The sequence below is a fragment of the Mastigoproctus giganteus genome, chromosome 2 (genome assembly GCF_048544385.1).
Source record: "Mastigoproctus giganteus isolate SK-2022 chromosome 2, ASM4854438v1, whole genome shotgun sequence".
In the NCBI taxonomy this organism is placed as follows: domain Eukaryota; kingdom Metazoa; phylum Arthropoda; class Arachnida; order Uropygi; family Thelyphonidae; genus Mastigoproctus; species Mastigoproctus giganteus.
Window position 1 is genome coordinate 226,312,823 of NC_143576.1, and position 23,673 is coordinate 226,336,495.

Sequence of the window (23,673 nt, forward strand, 5' to 3'; positions counted from 1 at the left end):
TTTACCCCCAAGCTGAAAAAAGATTGGACACCCCTGATTTCAACTGTTACATTCTAGAAACATTTCTGTCAGTTGTTCACTTGTTTGTAAAAATAAAATAAAATTAAATTAATTAAATAATCAAATTAATTAAGAATTACAATTTATAGTCAAATTCAGTTTAGTGCAGGTCTGACCTTACACATTTTTGACTGCACTAAAGTTTAATTTTCAAATCGGTAAAGCAGCCAGATTTTTAAGTAGCCAATGCGGAACATCTGGGACACTTTCCACCGAGAACATAGAGAATATATAAAAATTTTACTAACTGCAATATTTAGCGATAGTTTTAGTATAAATAAAATTAGAAATTGTAAACAAAATTAGGAAACATTTATTCAAGTTAGTTACATTAAAAAATAAGCTAATAACAATTCAATTAAACGGTACATTTAAAAATATCAATACTTTACAGCCAAATCGATTTGTTTTGCCAATGTAGAATTATTGCATAATCAATGTAAAATACCTCGCAAGAGCCCACGTTACACTTTAACACAAGCATTGCTTTTTCTAATGTTCAAAGCTTCCATTCAGTTAAAGCGTTTGTTCCCGGCAAACATATGTATTGAACAGTTTTGGGGATATTTTGGAGATCTCATGATTCTTTTTAATTCCAAGATTCTTTTCCTTCCATTCCTTTATTTTTTCTACCGCTACGTAATTTTTTTAAATATTGTTTTCGTTTTATTTCGTTTATTGAAATTTGGGTATGTTTACTGTTATAAATTCCAATGTTTCTTGGATATCTTCCCACAGGAGGGATGTTTTTGAAATCAATCCAGTAAAATTTTTCTATGACATTCAAGTGGTATTCCATCTGTTTTTATAAAAAAATTTTAGCATGACAGGTAAACCAATTTGTGTCATGTGCTTTGCCGTTTTCTGATTGGAAGATGTCATGGACTTTTTTTTTTTTTGTTTGTTTCTGTCTTTTTATAAGCGCAATTTTTAATTTATGAATGCAAATTTATTATTATTATTTTTATTAGCATATGGTGTATTATGCAGAACCAGCCAAAAAAAAAAAAAAAAAAAAGGAACCTCGTGAGGTACAGAAATGATGAAGGAAACAACACCGACACTACAACGGAAACAAAACGGTACAGAGGAACTTTATTCAAAAATGGCAACATAGCACTGCCATGATACAGATGCATCACTGCCAAAGATGGAACAAAGGGAAGAGGTGGTCCTCAGTAGAAGATATGGCCACCCATAATGTCAATTATGGGTGACAGGCTTTGCACCGCCTGTCCATACTTAGAACAATGTTATGATAAGTTCTTGCGGTAACATCGTCATTCCTCTGTTAGCGCCATCTTCAGCTGGTGAACATTTCCTGGTGGGTGTGGACGTGCCGCTAGGCGTCTCCCCAGGCCATTCAATATGTTTTCGATGGGATTTCGATCGGTCGGGAGAAACGGGTAGGCCAATCCATACGAACAATGTCATCACTTTCCAAAAGCATATCAACAGCTGCAGTGCGATGGGGTGTGGCATTATCATCCATAAACACGAACTCGGGGCCAATGGCACCTCGGGACAGACGCACATGGGGAAGGATTGCCTCAGTACAGTAGCGTGCACTGGTTACAGTACCGCCTTCCAGTACCTGGAGTTGTGTACGTCCATCCAAGATAACGCCTCCCCGGACAAGAGCAACTCGATTGCCATATCGATCCCTTTCAGTGATGTTTGCAGGGTGATACCATGTGCCAACCTCTCGCCAGATCAACTGACGTCCAAAATCGCTGGTGAGACTGAATCTACTCTTATCAGTAAAGAGTACCTTACCCCATTGCGCTGCTGTACAGTCCTTGTGTTCGATGCACCACTGTAAACGGTGTCTCCGATGCGCAGGTGTTAAAGGGACACAGCGTACTGGCCGTCGGGCAAACAGTCCTCCTTTGTGGAGTCGCCTGGCCACAGTAAACCGCGATATCCTGCATCCTGGGCAGCTGGTTTGCAATGGATCCCGCTGTCTGGTGTCGGTCCCTCTTGGCCTGTAGGAGTATACAGCAGTCATCATTGGTCGTTGTTTTTCGCGGACGACTCCCATTTGTCCTTTGATCAGCTGTACCTGTCGTTCTGAATTCCGACCACGCACGTGAGACGATGCTATGGGCGATACCGAACTTTGCAGCCACACTCCTCGCACTTCGACCTTCTTCGAGCTTTCCAATTATTCGACCTGATAAAGTCATCCAGATGATGTCTACTGGCCATTTCGTTGTCTGTAGAACTGTATGAAACCAATCGAACGTCTGTAACAATCGTGCTCACCATTCGGTAATTTGCACATATACTGCTAAACTGCTGTTTTTATCTGTGTATGTGAGTCCTCTCATCACGATTCAAATTTTTGCATGCGCACCAGCTTTCTACTGAACGACCACAATTATGCAAATCGCCGCAGGCTGTTTCGTTTGATTTTGTGGTTGTAACCTTTAGAAATAGTGTTGGCACTTAAGTTTTGCACACCAGTGTAGTAGTAGTAGTAGTAGTAGTAGAGGCAGCACGTGGTGCAAGAAAGCAAGCTTATGTAGCATCAGCCAAAAAAACAATTTCGCACTTCCATTCCCTCTAAAAGTTTGTCCAGTTCCTCCTTGAATTTATTTAAGCTATCAACTTCCACAACAACAGATGGAAGTTTGTTTCAGCAATCAACTGCCTGCTGGCTAAAGGCAAATTTCTGCATATCTATTCTATAACTGTCTTTCCTCGATTTGAATTTAATGTCCCCCTCAGGTTCGTAATCTGAGCAAGCGGAAGAATCCTATCAGAATTCAGTATGCTCAACCCATTCCAATCCTTATACACCTCAATTAGATCACCTCACAGGTGCCTAATCTCCACACGTTGCAATTTGCAGAACTGAAGCCTTTCTTCTTAAGGGATCCCTTCGTTCCCCTCACTCTTTGTTGCCCTTCTCTGTACTCGCTCAAGCAACTCTACATCCTTCAGTAGAAGGGACTCACGAAGAAAGAGAAGATGATGATACCCAGCTCAGGACCCTGGGTGTACCAAGCCCATACTCACCAGATGTAATCGGCCATATATTTTGCTACCAGCGAAAACCAAGTTGTGTGGATTCATTTGGTGTTGCCCAAAGTTCTAGTATAGTTTCTAGTAGAAGTGTCAGTCGAAGCAACCAGTTCTGAAAAATACACTATTCTACAAAATGAACAGAACGCGTATAAAATATTTCTGCTGGAATAAATTACCGGAATTAGTTACCTACGTGGGTGGTAGAGGCTGACATTTTGGGGAAATTCAAAGGTCAGCTGGATAATTACCTACAGGAGGAGGTAAACACATAGGTTGTCCATTTCCTTTTCTCTTATTAATTATTATTATTATTATTATTATTATTATTTTCTTCCTATTCTTCTTATTTTTAATTTATTTTATTTTTTGTTATTTTATTATTATTTATTTTATTTTATTATTTTATTATTATTTTTTTGGCTGGTGCAGCATAAACCATAGACTTCCTTACACCATATGGCAATTGCTAATACTAAATACTAATAGGAGCTCACATGATCCAGTGTTGCCAATTTGGCGGTTTTCCCCTCTAGATTTAGCGGAATTGCTTCAGGTTTGGTGGATTAAAATATGTGATGGCGGTTTTTTTAGGGGAATGAGTTTAAATGTAAAAATTTAAAATATGTTTAGCATTTTATATATTTTGGCAATGTAACATTTAAATTAAGAAATATTTATTTAACAATATAAATATTTCATAATTGAAATGTTTTATTGATATACATCGTAAACATAGTAGGGATATCTTATTTAATATTTTTTTTTTTATAAAGCGAAGAATCGGTTTTATATTATTCAGGGATCCACTGAGGGGAACCACAACAATTTCAATACGTAGTTATACTCGCGGTTAAACGATATGACCGTTGGTTCATAGCTTTAAATTGTTGAATCAAATCTAAAAATGTGGAAAAAATTCTAATGAATTAGCCCCACCTTTTTTTGAAACCGCGAAGGAATGCCATTGGATTATTTTTCTTTGTCGTAATTGAATCATCTGGAGAAACAAAATTATAACAATGAATAACCTCATCATGGGTATAATTAATGTCTCGGTAGAGATCTTTATGTGCAGGCCATCCATCACTGATGATTCTTGTACCTGACAATATTCTCTTTCTTATAATTGATAACAGAGTTGTTTAATCTCTATTTTCTACAGGAACTAAAAAAATATCGTTTGGTAATTCTTTCGAATGCATCAAAAACCCATTTTGTTCCTATTAGTCGTCCTCTATTATTTTATAATTAGCTATATGCTTCAAGGAAGCCTGAAGCTTATGCTGCACCAGCCGAAAAAAAAATTCTGAATTATTGAGAGAGAGAGAGAGAGAAATAGAAGGAATCACCAATAAAGAGAAGAACGATGATGATATCCAGCTCAGGACCTGGGTATCCCAAGCCCATACTCACCGGATGTGAGTCCCTGGGGTTATTATATATTTTCTTTTGAAAAATGCTGATTCATCAATTTCAACTTCGATGGGTATTCCATTTTCTGAAATTCCCCTAGTTAACTATCTTAATCAATTATTGATATCATGCAGATCTCCCTCAGATCTTTGCATTTTCCAATAACAGTGTTTTTTTTTATTTTTTTTTATTGATATTTAAATCAAGAGCAATGCGATCTTGAGACCAATTTTAGGAACAGAAGTATAGAAATAATAAATTTTGAGATAACGCTAATGTACTATCATCAAAAAATGATTTATGTCTAATACTCTTTGTTTTACGGAAAGGTTTCTTACAACCCCATCTAAACATATCAGTTTTACATTTACTTTTTGTTAGCCGCATTTCAAGTTTGCAAACTTCACCAAAAGCTGTACTTTGCAAAATGTGATTTTTCGCCAACCAAGAAATCATGTGATTAATATTGCCACTGCATAAATTCATCAACTCCGCATAAATTCATCAATTCATCAAATTCATAAACGGCAGTTGTTATTTTTGACTTCTTCCTCAGAATAAACTGCATTTGATATGCAATTTGGAGGTTTTTGTCCGAACTAATGAGACTCGTAACAGAGAAGAAAAATGCATGGGATGCATACAAATTAACACGTGACACAGAAGCCTATGATAGCTACAAGTTGATCTGTAACCAAGTTACAAAGGAGGTTAGGCAGGCGAAGGCAGATTACGAGAAATCCTTGGCAAAAGATGCTAAGAAAAACAGCAAGGATTTCTTTACTTATATAAACTCTAAAAGGAAGGGGATGAATCTGATTGGTCCACTTGACATCGATGGTTCGCTGTTGATGATCCTGCTCAGATAGCAAACTAACTGAATGAGTATTTTGCATCTACATTCACACATGAGGAATTATTAAGGTTTAAAAATGGCAGAAGGTTATCAAATTGTAGCAGGATACTTAATGATTTTATAATAACTGAGAGCAAAGTGGAAGAGAAACTGTTGAAGTTAAACGTAAGAAAAGCACCTGGGGTGGATGTGATCTATCCAGTTATATTAAAGGAGGCGGCAAAGCAACTAAGCAAACCCTTAGCCATAATTATGAGAGCATCCTTGGACTCAGGGGAGGTTCCCACGGACTGGAGATGTGCAAATGTATCCTCACTTCACAAAGGGGGATCGAAGGGTGACACGAGTAATTACAGACCAGTTAGTTTAACTTCTGTTCCGGGTAAAATAATGGAGTCGCTGGTTAAAGATGCATCGCAGGATCATCTAGACAAGACTGCAGCAATAATTCAGACACAGCATGGGTTTGTTAATGGAAAGTCCTGTCTGACAAATTTGATAGGATATTATGATGTGGTTACAAAGGAACTGGATGCAAAAAAATAATTTTGATATCATATATTTGGATTTCAGGAAAGCTTTTGACACTGTTGCGCATGGAAGACTATTGTACAAATTGGAGCAGAATGGTATTAAGGGTAAGTTGCTACAATGGATAAAAGGATGGTTAAGTGGGAGAAGACAGAGGGTGGTAATCAATGGGTGTTGCTCTTCTTGGACTAATGTTATTAGTGGAGTCCCACAGGGTTCGGTGTTGGGTTCACTGTTGTTTTGTATATTTATCAATGATATTGATGAAGGTATATCAGGCTTAGTGTCGAAGTTTACAGATGATACAAAGGTTGGCAGGGTTGTTAATGACAGTAATGTCAGTGTGCTACTGCAACAGGATCTAGATAATTTGGGCAGATGGGCTAAGAAGTGGCAACTGAAGTTTAACCTTGACAAATGCAAAGTACTGCATATGGGTAGAAGTTAACCCCAGAGAAACATACCAACTGTGTGGTACTACACTTAAGTACCACACAGTTTTCTGAGCAATGCAGACAGGCTGCCAGGGCAGGTCATGGGGTTTTGTCAATGATATATAGGAATTTTGCTAGCAGGGAGAAGGAGGTGATTGTCCTTCTGTATGAGGCAATGGTCAGGCCGCACCTTGAGTACTGCGTACAGGTCTGGAGGCCTCATTTTAGGAAGGATGTAGATTTACTTGAGCGTGTACAGAGAAGGGCAACAAGATTGGTGAGGGGAATGAAGGGATCCTCTTATCAAGAGAGGCTTAAGTTCTGCAAATTGCAGTGGCTGGAGACTAGGCACCTGCGCGGTGATCTGATTGAGGTGTATAAGGCCTTGAATGGGTTGAGCACGCTGAATTCTGATGGGATCCTTCCACTTGTTCAGATTACGAACCTACTGGGGCATAAATTCAAATTAAGAAAAGACAGATGTAGATTAGATGTGCGTAAATTTGCCTTTAGCCAGCGGGTCGTTAATTGCTGGAACAAACTTCCATCTGTCGTTGTGGAAGTTGATAGGTTGAATAAATTTAAGGAGGAACTGGACAGACATTTGGAGGGAATGGTGTGATTTTTTTTTTTTTTTTTTGGCTGATGCTGCATAAGCTCATACATTTGCTTTCTTGCATCACATGCCACTACTACTACTACTACTACTACTACTACATAATGTACGGTCTTAAAATTTTTTATGGCGCCCATTAATAGGATTTAACCCAAATGAAAATTTAAAACGTTGCGGGTTAAGTGTTAAAAATAGCGGATTTTGAGCTTGCGGCTAGAGGAAATTATTAGCATTAGCATTAGTAGAGGCATTTGATGCAAGAAAGCAAGCTTATGCAGCATCAGCCAAAAAAAAAAAAAAAAAAAAAAACCACTTCCACTTCACCCCTCTGTTCGTTCAAAATACCTGTCCAGCTGAGCCTTAAACTTATTTAGGCTATCAACCTCCACCACAAGGGATGGCAGTCTGTTCCACCAACCAACCACCCGCTGGTCTATCCTACATCTGTCTTTCCTCAATTTGAATTTATGCCCTCTCGGGTGATTTTTCTGAGCTAGAGGAAGAATCCCATCAGCATTGAGCATGCTTAAACCATTCAAGGCTTTATACACCTCTATCAGATCACCTCGCTGGTGCCTAGTCTCCAGACACTGTAATTTGCAAAACTTAAGCCTTTCTTCGTAAGAGCACCCCTTTGTTCCATTCACTAATCTTGTTGCCCTTCTCTGTACTCGTTCCAGCAGCTCTACATCCTTCTTGAAATGAGGCCTCCAGACCTGTATACAGTACTCTAGGTGTGGCCTGACCATTGCCTTATACAATGGAATAATCACCTCCTTATCCCTGCTGGAAAAATTCCTGTATATCATTGACAATACTCCATGAGCTACTCTTGCAGCCCGTCTGCACTGCTCAGAGAACTTCATATCTGCCTGCACAATCACCCCCAAGTCCCTTTCATTCTCTACCACTGTCAGTGTTGTACCACAGAGTTGATACGTTGCTCTGGGGTTGCTGTTTCCCATGTGTAGTACTTTACATTTGTCAATGTTAAACTTCATTTGCCACCTCTCAGCCCATCTGCTCAACCTTTCCAGATCCTGTTGCAGCAGCATAGTGTTAGTAGTGTCCTTGACAACCCTGCCAACCTTTGTATCATCTGCAAACTTGGACATTAAGCTTGATATACCATCATCAATATCATTTACAAATACAGAAAACAATAATGGACCCAACACTGAGCCCTGAGGGACTCCACTAATAACATTAGTCCACGATGAGCAGTGTCCATTGATTACCACTCTCTGTCTTCTCACCCTCAACCACCCCTTTATCCATAGCAGCAATTTGCTTCCAATGTCACACTGCTCCAATTTGTGTAGCAGTCTTCCATGTGCAACAGTATCAAAAGCCTTTCTAAGATCCAAGTATATAATATCAAAGTTATTCCCTGCATCCAGTTCTTTTGTGACTGCATCACAGTATCCAATCAGGTTGGTCAGGCAAGACTTCCCCTTAACAAAACCATGCTGTGTCTCAGCTATAACTGAAGTCTTGTCTAAATGATCCTGCAGTGCTTCTTTAACCAGTGCCTCCATTAATTTTCCTGGAACAGAAGTTAAGCTCACAGGTCTATGATTACTTGTGTCAGCCTTTGATCCTCCTTTGTGAATTGGGGTCACATTTGCACATTTCCAGTCTATGGGTACCTCCCCTGAGTCCAAGGAAGCTCTCATAATTATGGCTAAGGGTTTGCTTACTTCCTTTGCTGCCTCCTTTAATATAACTGGATAGATCCCATCCACTCCGGGTGCCTTTCTTGTGTTTATCTTCAACAGTTTCTCCTCCACTTTACTCCCAGTTATTTCAAGATTCTGTAGCTTACTGCTAGAGTTGGATACACCTCTGGCATTCCCCTTCCTGAATAACTCCTCATGTGTGAATGTCGATGCAAAATATTCATTTAGTTTGTTAGCTACCTGAGCAGGATCATCAACAGTTGACCCATCAATATCAAGTGGACCAATCTGATTCATCCCCTTCCTTCTAGAGTTTACATAAGTAAAGAACTCTTTGCTGTTTTTCTTTGCATCCCTTGCCAAGGATTTCTCGTAATCTGCCTTCGCCTGCCTAACCTCCTTTGTAACTTGGTTGTATATCAACTTGTATCTCTCATAGGCTTCTGTGTCATGTGTTAATTTGTAAGTATCCCATGCATTTTTCTTCTCTGCCATATGCCTCATTAGTTCATCTGACATCCATTTTGGCCTAAACCTTGAACAATATTTCTTAGTTGGTATGTAAAGCCTAGTAGCTTCCAAGATAAGTTCTTTGAATGCTTCCCATTTTGAATTTGCTGTTGGTAACATCATCAGTTGGTCCCACTGTATAGAATTTAAATACTGTCTCAGTCCATCGTAGTCGCCTTTACGGAAGCAATAACCCTTCCCTTTACCCCTAATGGTAGTTACCTCTTTCAGTAAATCCCACTTCAGCACACTGTGATCACTGCCACCTAGTGGTTCATTTATCTGCAGATTCTTAATGCATGAAGAATCACTGCTGATAATCAAATCAAGAGTATTACTCCCTCTAGTTGCCTCCCGAACATGCTGATGTAGAAAACAATCATCCAATAAATCCACAAAAGCCCTGCTAGTGTGTGAGTAACCAGCCCCCAAATTCCAGTCAATATCTGGGAAATTAAAATCTCCCATTATAAGACTCTCTGATTTACTGGCCCACTGTATTTCCCTGTACAGTTCCTTATTATACTCATCAGAGTCATTAGGCCTATAGCACACTCCTACTCTCAATTTTGATCTCCCAATTATTATTAAGTGTTGACGACACTGTCACATCTGGTGAGTATGGGCTTGGCACACCCAGGGTCCTGAGCTGGATATCATAATTCTTCTCTTTCTTGGTGTTTCCTTTCTACTTTTGACTCTCTCTCTCAGTACTAAAAATATGGCATAACTCCTGCAGCTTGCGGCGGTGGCGCTGCCTGTACTCGATACTAGAACTTGTGACGTAAAAAAGTAAACAAAAATTAATGCTTTGATTTCATTTTGTTATCTGATGAAAAAACTTCGTGGTTTCATGGAAGGTTTTTCAAACTCGCTAATCAATCCAGGCACACGGTGTATCAGTTTTATTAACAAAGTGCAACACACATCAAGAAAATAAAATAAATAAAACCTTTCAGTTGTATAATAAATGCACACTGGTCTTTGAAGTCATTAAACATATAATGCTATTTTAGCGTTTTCAAAATTATGACGGAGCAATATGGCCTTAGTTGCTAATGCTCCTAAAAACCAAACAACAACAACAACAACAATTCAAAATTATGAAGCAGATGGCCTGTAATGTAATAACGAACCAGTAAGTAACGGTACAGGGTGTCATAGTTGTGTCACATCATTTAAATAAGAGGCTAGTTAAGATGTTAACAGATGTTAACCTTGTAACTACAGACCTACAAGGTCTGTAGTTACAAGGTTGACATCTGTTCCAGTGAAAATAATGGAATTAGCTGGTAAAAAGATATTGCAAGATCATCTTAATAGGAATGGAATTATACGGAAATCAGAAGATGGATTTTTTATGGGGAAATCTTGACCAACCTGATTAGCTGTTATGATGCAGTAACATAGGAACTGGATGCAAGAAATAACATTGATGTCATATACTCAGAGTTCATTAAAGCGTTAGTAGAATTCTACAATTAGCAGATTCTCCATCCTCCCCACACAGGCGGAAAAGACTCGAATTCGAATACCGTCATTAATGGGATTCGAACTCGAGGAATGTTTATGGGCCTTTTTCAGAAGGTGGCTGAGTTAGTTAATCTTAGGTGAGGGTAGCATGTTTTATTCTCTCGGAAACTCGGATTTCTCGTCCAGAAAAAAGCAAATCGACTACAAAACATAAGCAATTTACAGACATAATACACCGATGAGCCAAAACGTTATGACGAGCGATTCGCTATGCGAATCGAAGCAACTATAGGCGAACTACGGCTCGTGCGCGGGTCGGAAAACGGTATAAAAAACACCTGATACTGAGCTCCGTTAATCAGTGTTACTCTTGTTCTTCAGATGAGAAAGGCAGCGGACTTAAAGAAGTTTGACAAAGGCCAAATTGAAATGCCCAGACGACTGGGTCACATCATATCCAAAACTAAAAAAACCAAACTATTATATTTAGGCCACCCGAATCTTTTTTATTCATCTGCCGTGCCGTGTCTTATATCTGTTAATTGCGTATTTCTATGGTCAATTTGTCTGCTTGCTGAACGAAAAACTCCAGTTTCTGGGGGGAAAACCTTGCTATCTACGCCTGAGACCAACTAACTCAGCTATGGAGTGAAAAAAGCCCATTAAAGTTCCCCGCGTCATCGACGGGATTCGAATGCGAGCCTTTTCCACTTGGTGTGGGGAGGACGGTGACGCTGCTACTGTGCTACACGCACAGACGGTCACAGCATATCCGAAACGGCAAGGCTGGTGAAATATTCATGGTCAGCCGTGGTTAGTATCTACCGAAAATGGTCCAAGAAGGGAAAACCCACGAACCGCCAGCGAGGTGTTAGACGACCAGTGTTCATCGATGATCGAGGTGGGTGAAGGCTCTCCCGGATGGTACGTGGCAACAGAAGGGCGACTATGGCGCAACTCGCCGGTAATTGGAATGCTGGTGACGGGAGTCTTGTAGCGTCCATGCCTCGCCGGGTACGAGCTGTTTTGGCTGCACGTGGAGGACCAACATCATATTAGATAGGTGGTCATAATGTTTTGGCTCATCGGCGTATATATGGCGTATTATGATCTAAGTCACTGATGCTCCTAAAACCCTGTAATAAACAAACTGTTCCACACGAAAAACTGCAGTACAAACTGAAACAGTATCGCATTAAGGGCAAATTATTGCTACAGATAAAGGGATGGTTGAGTGGCAGATGACATCTTGGTTGTTGTAAACTTTTAGGCCTAACTTCAACTTAGGCCATATTGTGCATTATATAATAATTTTTTCTGTTTATACTCCGGGATGACCAAACGGTCAGAGGAGTTTACAAGATACACAGAATACAAGAAACAGCACCGTATTCAGCAATCACGGGCTTGAACCCCGGTCACTCAAGGCACATGTACTTATGCACCCGCGCAGCTGACCACTAGGCTACGGCGGCCTTCACGTCTGTAACTTGCATGTGTTCTGTGGTCAATTTGCTGCTTGATGGACGAAACGCCATGCTATCTACCTTTGCCTTTTTCTGGACTAGAAATTCGAATTTCTAAGATCAACTAACTCAGCCACGTTATGACAAAAAAAAAAACTTAGCATCACTGATGGGGTTCGAACTCAAATCGAAAAAATTCGGAGTGCGGTGATTATACCAACTGCACTACTCACGTGGGCGCAGAAAGCAGATGATGGTTCCTAATGGATGGATATTTCTCCTCTTGGACTAATTACATTAGCGGAGTACTTCAGAGTTCGGTGTTATACATCTTACTGTTTTCAATATTTATTACTGATAAAGGCATATCAAGCTTATTATCAAAGTTTGCAGACGGCAGAAATGTTGCCAGGGTGGGTAACGCAGGAATCAAAGCATACTGCTGCAACAAGAGAGAAAAATTAGGCAGATATTACACACACACAATATTAGAAATTATAAATACTTGTAATAAATGCAATAAATTATCTTATTAAATTTTAGTTAAGGTTGGTCATCCTTTAGTCTCATCTATTGGTGGGGTCCTGAAAAAATTCAGGATTATTAGCCTATACTCGTATATCCATGTACTATACTTGGTGCTTTCATTCATCCTTGGGAATTCGTAAACTCGGCTTTGGAGTAATTACTCGCACTTAGAGCAATCCTAATAAAAATGCGAAAACCAAGCTGGATTCATTGAGGTACAGTGACGCAGTTGCTCCAGGTGCCCTCCTCCCTATGATCTTATTTTAGAGCCTCTAAACACATCTGCACCAGCCAGGCCTCTACTTCCTAAATCCAGCATTGGCGAGAACTATGCTCGTGAATCTTTAAAAGCACATGTTACTTACCCAGCGACAAGCCATATTTGGCATTGATAAGTTTCCGGAATCGTTCGAATTTTGATTGTTGGTTTCTTTTCGGTTTCCACCACAATTGAGGTTGGTCGAGTATATGACGATAGTCCATAATTAATTCCTGTGAAAGAAAAATACGTTTATTAAAATTTTTTATTGAATGTCAAGCCTTGTCAAGGGCTTTAACTAGTGAACAGTGCTTATCACATTTTTTTTATTAGGCTACTATTCTTTACTCGCGAGTACACAATGGATAATCACCGTCCTCCCCACGCCCTGTCTGAAAGAACCTAGATGATTCGTATCCCATCAATCAAGTGAGAAATTTTTTGGCAAATTTTTTATAGAACATAATTTTTTTTATAAAGCGGTTAAATTAGTCGGACTCAGGTAGGATGAGCATAATCAAGAGGTTTAACATAATCGAAATAAATGATTATTTCAATTATGTTAAATCATTCGATTATTTCGAGTATGAGAAATCATTTTATTATGTGAAATCAATGTCACATTATAATATCACTCGAATGAAAATTCGATTCTATCATTTGAACGATTAATAATTAGTAACCACTAGTCATTCGGTTATTGAAATTTGTCGACTCAGGTTTTTTCGTCCAGCAAACAGGCAAATCGACATCAGAGCACATGCAATTTAAAAACACAAGATACTGATGCCTCATAGCCTTAGTTGCTTTGGCGTTTAACACACACTCTACAGTTAATAGTTTATTCTTAAACTGATCGTGTTTTCGGACCACTAATAAGAAGTCCGCATTGAAATTTGAGAAATACTGTACTGTGTCTTAAATTTTGGGCACATGACGACTTAGATCATATTGCCCTGCATATAGATTCGAACTTGATATTTTACATCAGGCGTGGGGAAGACGACGATTATATCAACTGCGCTACCCATGAGGACTTGAAAAATATTCCAGGACAGAACTGTGTTATGATATGCGTAACGTGAAGGTAACATGAAGCAAGTTCTCCTAGATAATTTCCTAGACTTGATATCCAAAGATATCCAGTGTATACAAAATAACCATCAGAATTTAACCAAGCCCAGATCTTCCCTACCCAGACTGAGCACACTCATAGACATGACCAAGTAGCCAGGATAATACATCAGTAGCTAGCAAGGAAATACCAGTTGGTCGAAGAAAGTGTACTGTACTACAAGTACGAACCCCACACAGCACTGCAGACCCCAATCCACAAGCTGTACTGGGACCGCGCCAAAATAACGGTAGGAAAATCCCGCACAACAGACCGGACATAACCCTTGTGGACAAGAGGGAAAAGGCTACCTATCTGATTGACATAGCGGTGCCCAACACTAGCAACCTGCAGAAAACCCATGGGGCAAAAATTAGGAAGTACATGAACCTAAGACCTAAGATCAAAGAGATGTGGCGTATGCAACAAGTAACGACCATCCTGATCATCGTGTCAACCACAGGTATGGTGCCAAAGACCCTACATAACAGCCTAGCAGCAATAGGTCTCCCAGAGAACACCTACAAGGAACTCCAGAAAGTCGCAATCCTGAACAACTGTAAGATAGTTAGAGATTTCCTCGGCCGACAGTAATACCAGACATTACAACCACCCTGTGTACTTGGTAGCAGTACCCGTCACGGAGTGGAATCCCCCAATCAGGGAGAAATAATATAATAATAATAATATATGCTGGAGAAACCTATTCGGAAACGAAGTCCTCTTCCTTCAATTTTGTTGCAGCTACGAGATACTGTGCTAGAAGAATGTTTACAATTAGACCAAAAGGCACTAAAACACCTTATAGAATCCATGCCTCATCGCACACTAATCGTTATTGGGTGCTGGATATCATCATTCTTCTCTTCTTGGTGATTCCTCTCTCTCTGGGTAACTTGGACATTTTTTTTTTTTTTTTTTAGCTTGTGCAGCATAAGCCTCAGGCTTCCTTGCCCTAGATGGCTAATAATAATAATGATAATAATAATTTGATACTGAATAAATAAAGATTCGTATTTTGTTGGCCAGGTTGTGTATATGGATATAAGTAAATCGTAGGATCCTTAACATAAAAACAATAATATTTATTATTATTATTAACTTAAATTCCCTTTTACCTCAAGTTTCAAAGGACTTTTCAAAACACACTTTTTTTTAAGTTCATTTTATAGTGGCTTGAAGGACACCATCCTTCGAGCCACTGATTCCTCTCCTTACTTTATGGATAACAATGGACAAGACTCTCATTGGCCAAGACGAAGCGTTACACTTGTCATCTAACTGGACTGTACAGTGAACTGATCACGTTAAGCTACGAAGGGGAGTAGTGCATGTGACAAAGGGGTTAACGGAAGTTCCGGAACGTGATACTATTAACATATTCTTTTTTTTTTTTGTTCTTATTTTTATTTCTATTTTATTTCAGTAAGAAGTGAACCCTTATAAAATGGTGTGATAAGACTTCGATTAACTCTACTTCACAATAAAGATTTATTTATTTATTTATTTATTTATTTATTTCACTCTGACGATAAGATAAAAAGAATACTTAAATAATGGTGCCAACAGCAATCAAAACACTTTTATGAATACAGTATGAAAAAGTAATCATTCACATTTAAGTGACTCAACTATGTGAAAGTTTTTTTGGTAAAAAAATAATTATGTATTTTGGTATTTTCACAAATATGCTCGAAATGATGTTCAAGCAATGCATTTATTATATAATTTTTCAATATCAATAGGTTAATAATACGTTTGTCATCATTTAATATACACTGAGTGGACAGAAATCATGGATACCTATATGGTAACGGGTAGGCCCACCTTTCGCCTGATAATGGCAATCAGATGGCGAGGCATTGAGTCCACTAGTTCACAAAAGCGTTCCATCATGCTTGCTGCATTGCTGTCGATAATGCCGTCGCATTCCTGGGTGGAGGAACCATAGCTCGAACGGACCTTTCCACAGTATCCCAAAGATGCTCCCCAGAGTTCATGTCCGGTGAAAGTGGAGCCCATTCCATTGTGATGAAATCTGCGGAATGCCCTTCGAACCATGTTCTAGTCAACAAGGCTCTGTGGGGAGGTGCATTGTCCTGCTAGAAGAGTCCATTGCCTTGTGGGTGCACGATGACCATGAAGGGATGCAGATGGTCTGCAAGGATGGACTCGTAACCTGGACCGTTCAGTGATGCGTCTAGAAGTACCAGAGGTCCCAACGTGTGCCAGTTGAACATGCCTCAGGCCATTACCGACCGTCCACCTGCCTGATCAGTTCCTTGTTCACATGACGGGTGCATTGCTACTTGCGGTTTCCGCCAGATACGCAACCTCTCGTCCGATCGAAATAACTGGAAACGGGACTCATCGGACCAGAAGACCCGTCTCCAATCATCCAAGGTCCAGTGTCGATGTTCTTTCGCCCAAGTTGAGGCGTAGAGTCCTGTGTAGTGGTGTTAGCAACGGGACTCTGGTAGGTCGGCGGCTTCCATAACCTATTGCGTCTAATGATCACCTGACGGTCTTGGTGGAGACATTTATCGCACCTCCTTCATCTCCGTCTCCAATCATCCAAGGTCCAGTGCCGATGTTCTTTCACCCAGTTGAGGCATAGAATCCTGTGTTGTGGTGTTAGCTGGTGGGTCGGCGGCTCCCATAACCTATTGCTGCTAATGGTTGCCTGTTGGTCTTCGTGGAGACGTTTCTGGAATCTCCCTCGTTGAAGTCGGCGGTAATTTGTGCCCCTGTAGCCTCCGGGTGGCTGAAATGATGCGAGACAAACGTCGACGGCTGCGTTCATCCACCACCTTTCTCTGCCCACAGCGCTGTCCACAATGAGATGTTATTCCAGAAATGGCGTTTCCCGATATGCTCTGGATACTGTCGAATGGGGATAGTGCAATTTCTGTACCACCTCTGCAACAGAGTGACCCATGTGTTAGGTACCCACTATCATCACTCTTTCAAAGTCGGTTAACTCACGATGTTTATCCGTACTGATATCGAATTACCGTCTGCGTGAATACAGTGTACCTATATACCTGCCAAGCAGTGGGTTCATCCACTAGCAAGAGGGGTGACATTGTCACATTGTCCAGGAACCAGGTAACCCATGAATTGTCCTTTCAGTGTACGAGAGGTGATAATTTATTTCGCAATATTTTTGTTTGTGGTGCAATATTTTTGTTTATTTTTGTTTACTGCGCCAACTTTCCATAACTGCCGTTGGAGGCGCTCCCCCATTATCGGTACTGAGCAGACTCTGTATGCGTATGACAGTACTTGTAGAACTAGTTTTGCGTGAAGAGTTTTTAGCGGCGTGTCACTGATGATTATATATATTCGAAACAAGTATCATGTCGGACATATAGATTGAACAGCAATATGTGATTCGTTATTTTGTCATTTTGAGGCTTAAATGCATCGAAAACAGTTAAAGAGATGAATGAAGAGTATGGTAATGAGTGTCTTGATAGGACGATGTTTTTTCATCCTGCAAAACAAGAACTCGACTAGAGAACACACGCAATATACAGACACAAACTACACGGGTCGATGATATCAATTACTGATGACCCTAATAAATATATATATTTTTTTTGTCTTGTTAGGTTAGGACTACCATATGTAGGACTGCCATATATGCAGGTTAGGACTGCCTTGGTAGGACTGGCCTATTCCGTTGTGACTGAACTTTCCGGTATGAAGTGGTTTCTCCTTCAAGACAATGCTAGACCCCACACGGCTAATGTTGTGCAGGCAGTGATCACTGCCATAGGTGCCGAGAATTCTGCCACATCCTCCTTATTCACCGGAATTAGCCCCGATTGATTTCTTCCTGTTTCCACGTCTGAAGAAAGCTCTAAAAGGCAAGCGTTTCGTATGAGACACAACGATGCTCGCAAAGCCACAACGGAAGCACTTTGCAGTATTTCGAGAAGGAGAAATTCACAGAAGATTCAGATGATGAAAATTATGATCTTGCATGGGTCCGCGAATTAAATGATCACCCTCGTATTATTAATATGGAAATTATATTTCTTATCAAGAAGTTCAATTTGTACCATTAATTTGTACCGAGACCTCTTTTCTTCTTTTCCTTGGTCGGATTACTGTTTCAAAACTTCTGATGTCAACGTTTGCTCAGATCGTGTCAGTGAAATTATTCTTGCAGGAATGGAATCCTTTATCCCACACTCCACTTTAAAATCTCGTCCTTTATCTAAACCTTGGTTTTCCAATAAATGTGCTAAGGCTGTCCAAGAGAAGAATGTTGCATATCGTAATTGGCTTGTTTCTAATTCTTCAGTTTCATTTTCTGCGTACACCAAAGCTCGCAACAATTGTAAAGCAGTTATTAATCAGTCCAAACTAGAGTTTGAACAGGCTAAGAGTAGAAAACTTGCTTCTTGCCCTAATGGTAGCCGAGCATTCTGGTCTCTTGCCAAAGCTATTGGCCGCAACTTTTGCCCATCTCTGCTCCCACCTCTGCCCAAACTAGATGGTTCTATTGTCACTTCAGCCAAGGATAAAGCTGACCTGCTAGTATCCTATTTTCCTTCCAACTCATGTATTAATGATCTTGGTAAAACACCTCCCACCATCCCAACACGCTCCATTCAATGCCTCCTGTGGTCTTCCGTCAAAAGGATGTCAGAAGGATTTTGACGAATCTTGATGCTAAGAAAGCTCTAGGTCCCGATGGTATTTCTCCACTTGTTCTCAAAACCTGTGCTCCTGAACTTACTCCTATTCTTTGCCGCCTTTTTTCACTTTCTTATTCTAAAGGTGTTTTTCCTTCTGCTTGGAAATTTTCTCATATCCAGCCAGTTCCTAAAAAGGGTGACAAATCCCTCCCATCCAATTATCGTCCCATTGCAATTACTTCTACTCTTTCTAAAGTAATGGAGAAATCAATTAACCGCCAACTCTTAAACTACCTAGAAACCTTCCGTCTGATCAACGATCGCCAGTATGGATTCCGTCAGTGTCGATCCACTGGTGATATTCTGGCTTATGTTACCCATTTATGGACTAACTCAATGGAAAGGTTCGGTGAAACACAAGTAGTTGCTCTTGACATCTCAAAGGCTTTTGATCGTGTTTGGAATAAAGGTCTTCTAAACAAGCTTCCATCTTATGGTTTACCAACTGTTTTTAGTAATTGGTTATCCAGTTTTCTCTCTGATCGCTCACTGAGGGTGATGGTTGATGGCTCTCTGTCTTCTAACTTCTCCACTAATGCCGGTGTCCCCCAAGGTTCAGTTCTTTGCCCCACTCTTTTCCTCTTGTATATCAATGACCTTCTTCCATTGACTGGAAATCCTATCCATAGTTTTGCTGATGACAGCACATTGCATTCAACTTTCCATTTTGAGAAACCTTGTCCTGCTCAATCAGCTTCAACTTCTCGAAAATCTGCTACCAATTCCTTAAATGCCGATCTTCAGGTAATTCTCCAGTGGGGCAAAGACAACTTAGTTGATTTCAACCCTTCTAAAACTCAGTCTTGTCTTATATCTCGCAAAAAGGATTCTTCTGCTCCTATGCTTATCTTTAGTGACACTCCAATTTCTAGGAAAATTATATATCTCTTTAGGGGATTACCCTGACTTCTAATCTCTGTTGGCACAAGCCCATTACAAATATTGCTTCCTCTGCATCTAGAAAACCTGGTTTTCTCTTTCGCTCTCGGCGTTACTTTTCTTCGAAACAGCTGCTCATTCTGTACAAATCGCAAATCCGCCCTACCATGGAATATTGTTCCCACATCTGGGGTGGTGCCCCCAAAACCTCTCTCAGGTTTCTTGATTCCATTCAGAAGAGGGCAGTTAGGTTAACTAATGATTCATCTCTAACAGAGTCTCTCCACTCGCTGTCTCATAGACGTACTGTTTCTGCTGCATGTCTCTTCTACAGATACTTCCATGGGCACTGTTCTTCTGAATTGGCTTCTATAATTCCCGCTCTCTCTTTCAAAACAGTCCGAACACGTGCCGCCACCAGCCAACATCCATTTACTGTCCAACTTCAAACCCACAGAACCAACTTTTCATCTTCCTCATTTATTCATTCAACTGCCGTTTTCTGGAACAACCTTCCTTCATACGTATTTCCTGAAAATTACAATCTACAGAAGTTCAAGTCCAATGTCAACAAATGTCTTCTATCGTCTTCTCAACCTCCAACCCAAGCACGGTACTAAGTGCTATAGGTTCTAATACCTCTCGTGTTTGGGGTTCACATAAAAAAAAAAAAAAAAAAAAAAAAATTAGTTATTGATAATTCTGACTTTCTCTTATGTTCGATGTATGCCACTCAATCAAGTCTAATGAAAATACATCTTGTAACATGTAAATAGTTAAGTTCATTTCTGTTTCTTCGATTTTAATGAATTTTGAGAAGGCTTCAAATATCTTTCTAAAAGTGCCAAGTATTAAATTTCATGAAAATCCATCTACTAGGAGTCCAGTTATTACCTGCGGACGGACAGACGAATGGGCATTGTGAAGCAGGTGTTTTAAGCATAGATACTAACGCGCCTAAAACATGTATTCAAATTTGTCCTTTAAAACCTGCATCCTTTTTTAAAAAACACAAAGTGGGCTTTCAGAATGTATGTAAAATATTTAAAAAGAAGTTAACACTTTTTTTGTATATAATACTTAAATGTTAAAGAACTTACTTTGGAATTACTGGTGCTTTCTTTGGACCCTTCTGTTCACAAACTTAACACAAGGTGTAGCAGATGCAGCACTAATTGCCTTTGAGTAAAACTAATCGACCAACCAATCACTATAACAGGAAGTTATAAAAATAGATTTTGTAAATGACTTCCCGCATGTGCTGAGCGCAATCTGAAGGACAATGAAAATTAGATGAGAAAACTCCATCAACGCAAGTTTTCTATGTTATTCAAAACAGGGTTCAGTGTTGGGTCCATTGTTGTTTTCTGTATTTATTAATGATATTGATGATGGTATATCAGGGTTAATGTCCAAGTTTGCAGACGATACGAAGGTCAGCAGGGTTGACACTAATGACAGTACGCTGATGCAACAGGATCTAGAAAAGTTGAGCAGATGGGTTCAGAGGTGGCAAATGAAGTTTAACATTGACAAATGTAAAGTACTATATATGGGAAGCAGTAACCCCAGAGTAACGTATCAAATCTGTTGTACTACACTGAGAGTGGCAGAGAGTTAAAAGATGCATTGCAGGATTAATGTTATTAGTGGAGTCCCACAGGGTTCGGTGTTGGGCCCACTGTTGTTTTGTATATTTATCAATGATATTGATGAAGGAATATCAGGCTTAGTGTCGAAGTTTGCAGATGATACAAAGGTTGGCAGGGTTGTTAATGACAGTAACCGCAGTGTGCTGCTGCAACATGATCTATAAAATTTGAGCAGATTAGCTCTGCGGTGGCCACTTAAGTTTAACATTGACAAATGTAAAGTACTGCTAGGGGTAGCAGTAACCCCACTGTAACGTACCAACTGTGTGATACTACAATCAGGATAGTAGAGAATGAAAAGGACCTGGGGATAATTGTACAGGCAGATATGAAGTTTTCTGAGCAGTGCAGACGGTCTGCAAGAGTAGCTCATGGTGTCTTGTTAAAGATATACAGGGATTTTTCTAGCAAGGATAAGGAGGTGATTATTTCCTTGTATAAGGGAATAATCACCTCCAAGGTGTGGCCCGACCTTATACAAGGTCAGGCCACACCTTGAGTACTGTATACAGGTCTGGAGGCCTCATTTTAAGAAGGATGTAGAGCTGTTGGAACTAGTACAGAGAAGGGCAACAAGATTAGTGAATGGAACAAAGGGTTTCTCTTACGACGAAAGGCTTAAGTTTTGAAAATTGCAGTGTTTGGAGACTAGGCACCTGCGAGGTGATCTGATTGAGGTGTATAAAGCCTTGAATGGTTTGAGCATGCTCAATGCTGATGGGATTCTTCCTCTTGCTCAGAATAATCACCTGAGAAGGAATAAATTCAAATTGAGGAAAGACAATTGTAGGATAGATGTGCGGAAGTTTGCCTTTAGCCAGCGGGTGGTTGATTGGTGTCGTTGTAGAAGTCTTCCATCTGTCGTTGTAGAAGTTGATAGCCTAAATAGATCCAAGGAAGAACTAGACAAACATTTGAAGGGAGTGGATGAGTGGAATGAGGGTTTTTTTTGGCTGATGGCTTGGATAAGCTTGCTTTGCATCATGTGTCTTTACTCATGTTGATTGGCAACGGAAGAGCAAATAGTACAAAAAAAAAAAAAAAAAAATCTATACGCATTGAATTGCATTTCAGGAGTTTGGTTATCAGAATATTATTGTACTCAAGAAGTACCCACCAAAACTTAGCCACATGACTGGCATTCGTGACGAGAGATTTCCTAAGAGAAAACGGATCCACAGAAGATATAGAGTAATCTATCAAAATGATCCTAAATAAATCCTGAAATAAATCCTTAGGAGGATGGCAGGATGGCTTCAGGGCAGCAGGAAGCAGAGGGTTGTGATAAATTGTTATTCCTCAGATTTGGTTAATTTAAGAAATGGGGTTCCCAAGGATCAGTATTGGGACCACTGTTGTTTTTTATTTTCTTAAAGGACCATCGATGAAGGGGTAGGAGGCACAATGTCTCAATTTGCAAATGATGTAACGATCGATAGAATGGGTAATGGTCACTACCAAGCAAAGCGTCAGAGTGACCTAGATAGACTTCAGGGATGGTCAGAAAAGTGGCAGCTATGCTTTAATCCAGCAAAGTGCAAGGTCTTACACCTGGGGAACAGTAACCCCAAAATAACTTGGTGGAGTTGAACTAAAGTCAGTAGTGGAAGAAAAGGACTTGGGATTTACAATACGGTCAGACATGGAGTTCGCCGAGCATTGTGGACAGGTTGCAACGAAGGTCCATGGTGCTTTATCGATGATTTATCGAACATTTTCTAGAGATAAGGACGTCATAGTCCCATTATATAATACTATTGTTAGACCACACTTGGAATACTGTGTTCAAGTATGGATTTCGCACCTAAAAAAAGACATTGAGCTTCTTGAAACTGTTCAAAGACGGATAATTCGCCTGGAAAACGGGCGTCCATATGAGGAAAGGCTTCGAATATGTGGGTTGCACAGCTTGGAAAGTAGGTACCGTAGAGGGCATTTGACCGAGGTATTTAAAACTCTGAGAGGAAAAAGTAAAATGAATGAAGACGAAATTTTCACGCCTATTATAAATGATTCTAGAACTATGAGCCATAAATTCAATTACGGGTGGGGAATGTTTAGATTGGATTGCAGGAAGTTTTATTTTAGCCAGCGAGTTATAAATTACTGGAATAAGTTACATACATGGGTGGTAGAGGCTACAGTTTGGGGAAATTCAAAGGTCAGCTGGATAGTTACCTACAGGAGGAAGGAAACGCATAGTTTGTCTATCTCTTCTTCTTTTATTATTTATTAATTATTTATTTTATTATTATTTTTCTTTATATTTTGGCTGGTGCAGCATAGGCCTTAGGCTTCCTTGCACCATATGGCCATTACTAATACTAACATATCATCATTGAGTTCTCCAGCACTGCCGAAATAGCTTCCTAAATGACCATGTTTAGTCGTAGTAGAGCGTCCACAAATAGACCCATGCCACTCAGTGCAAATTACTGGTCTAGGTTGGCTATATAATTTGTCA

The 23,673-nt window shown here is 39.9% G+C and overlaps 1 protein-coding gene across 1 annotated transcript in view; it reads right to left on the reverse strand.

Annotated features, from left to right (window-relative positions):
• Positions 1-20,759, reverse strand: part of LOC150090189 (acetoacetyl-CoA synthetase-like) — a 132,076-nt gene extending 111,317 nt beyond the window's left edge. The window contains exons 1-2 of the mRNA XM_090369006.1: positions 20,658-20,759; positions 12,962-13,088 (exon numbers count right to left, since the gene is read on the reverse strand). Of these exons, the coding sequence (XP_090225132.1) occupies positions 12,962-13,079 (118 nt within the window). The 5' untranslated portion in view covers positions 13,080-13,088; positions 20,658-20,759. The remainder of the gene's footprint in view (positions 1-12,961; positions 13,089-20,657) is intronic.
• Between the last annotated feature and the right edge of the window lie 2,914 nt (positions 20,760-23,673).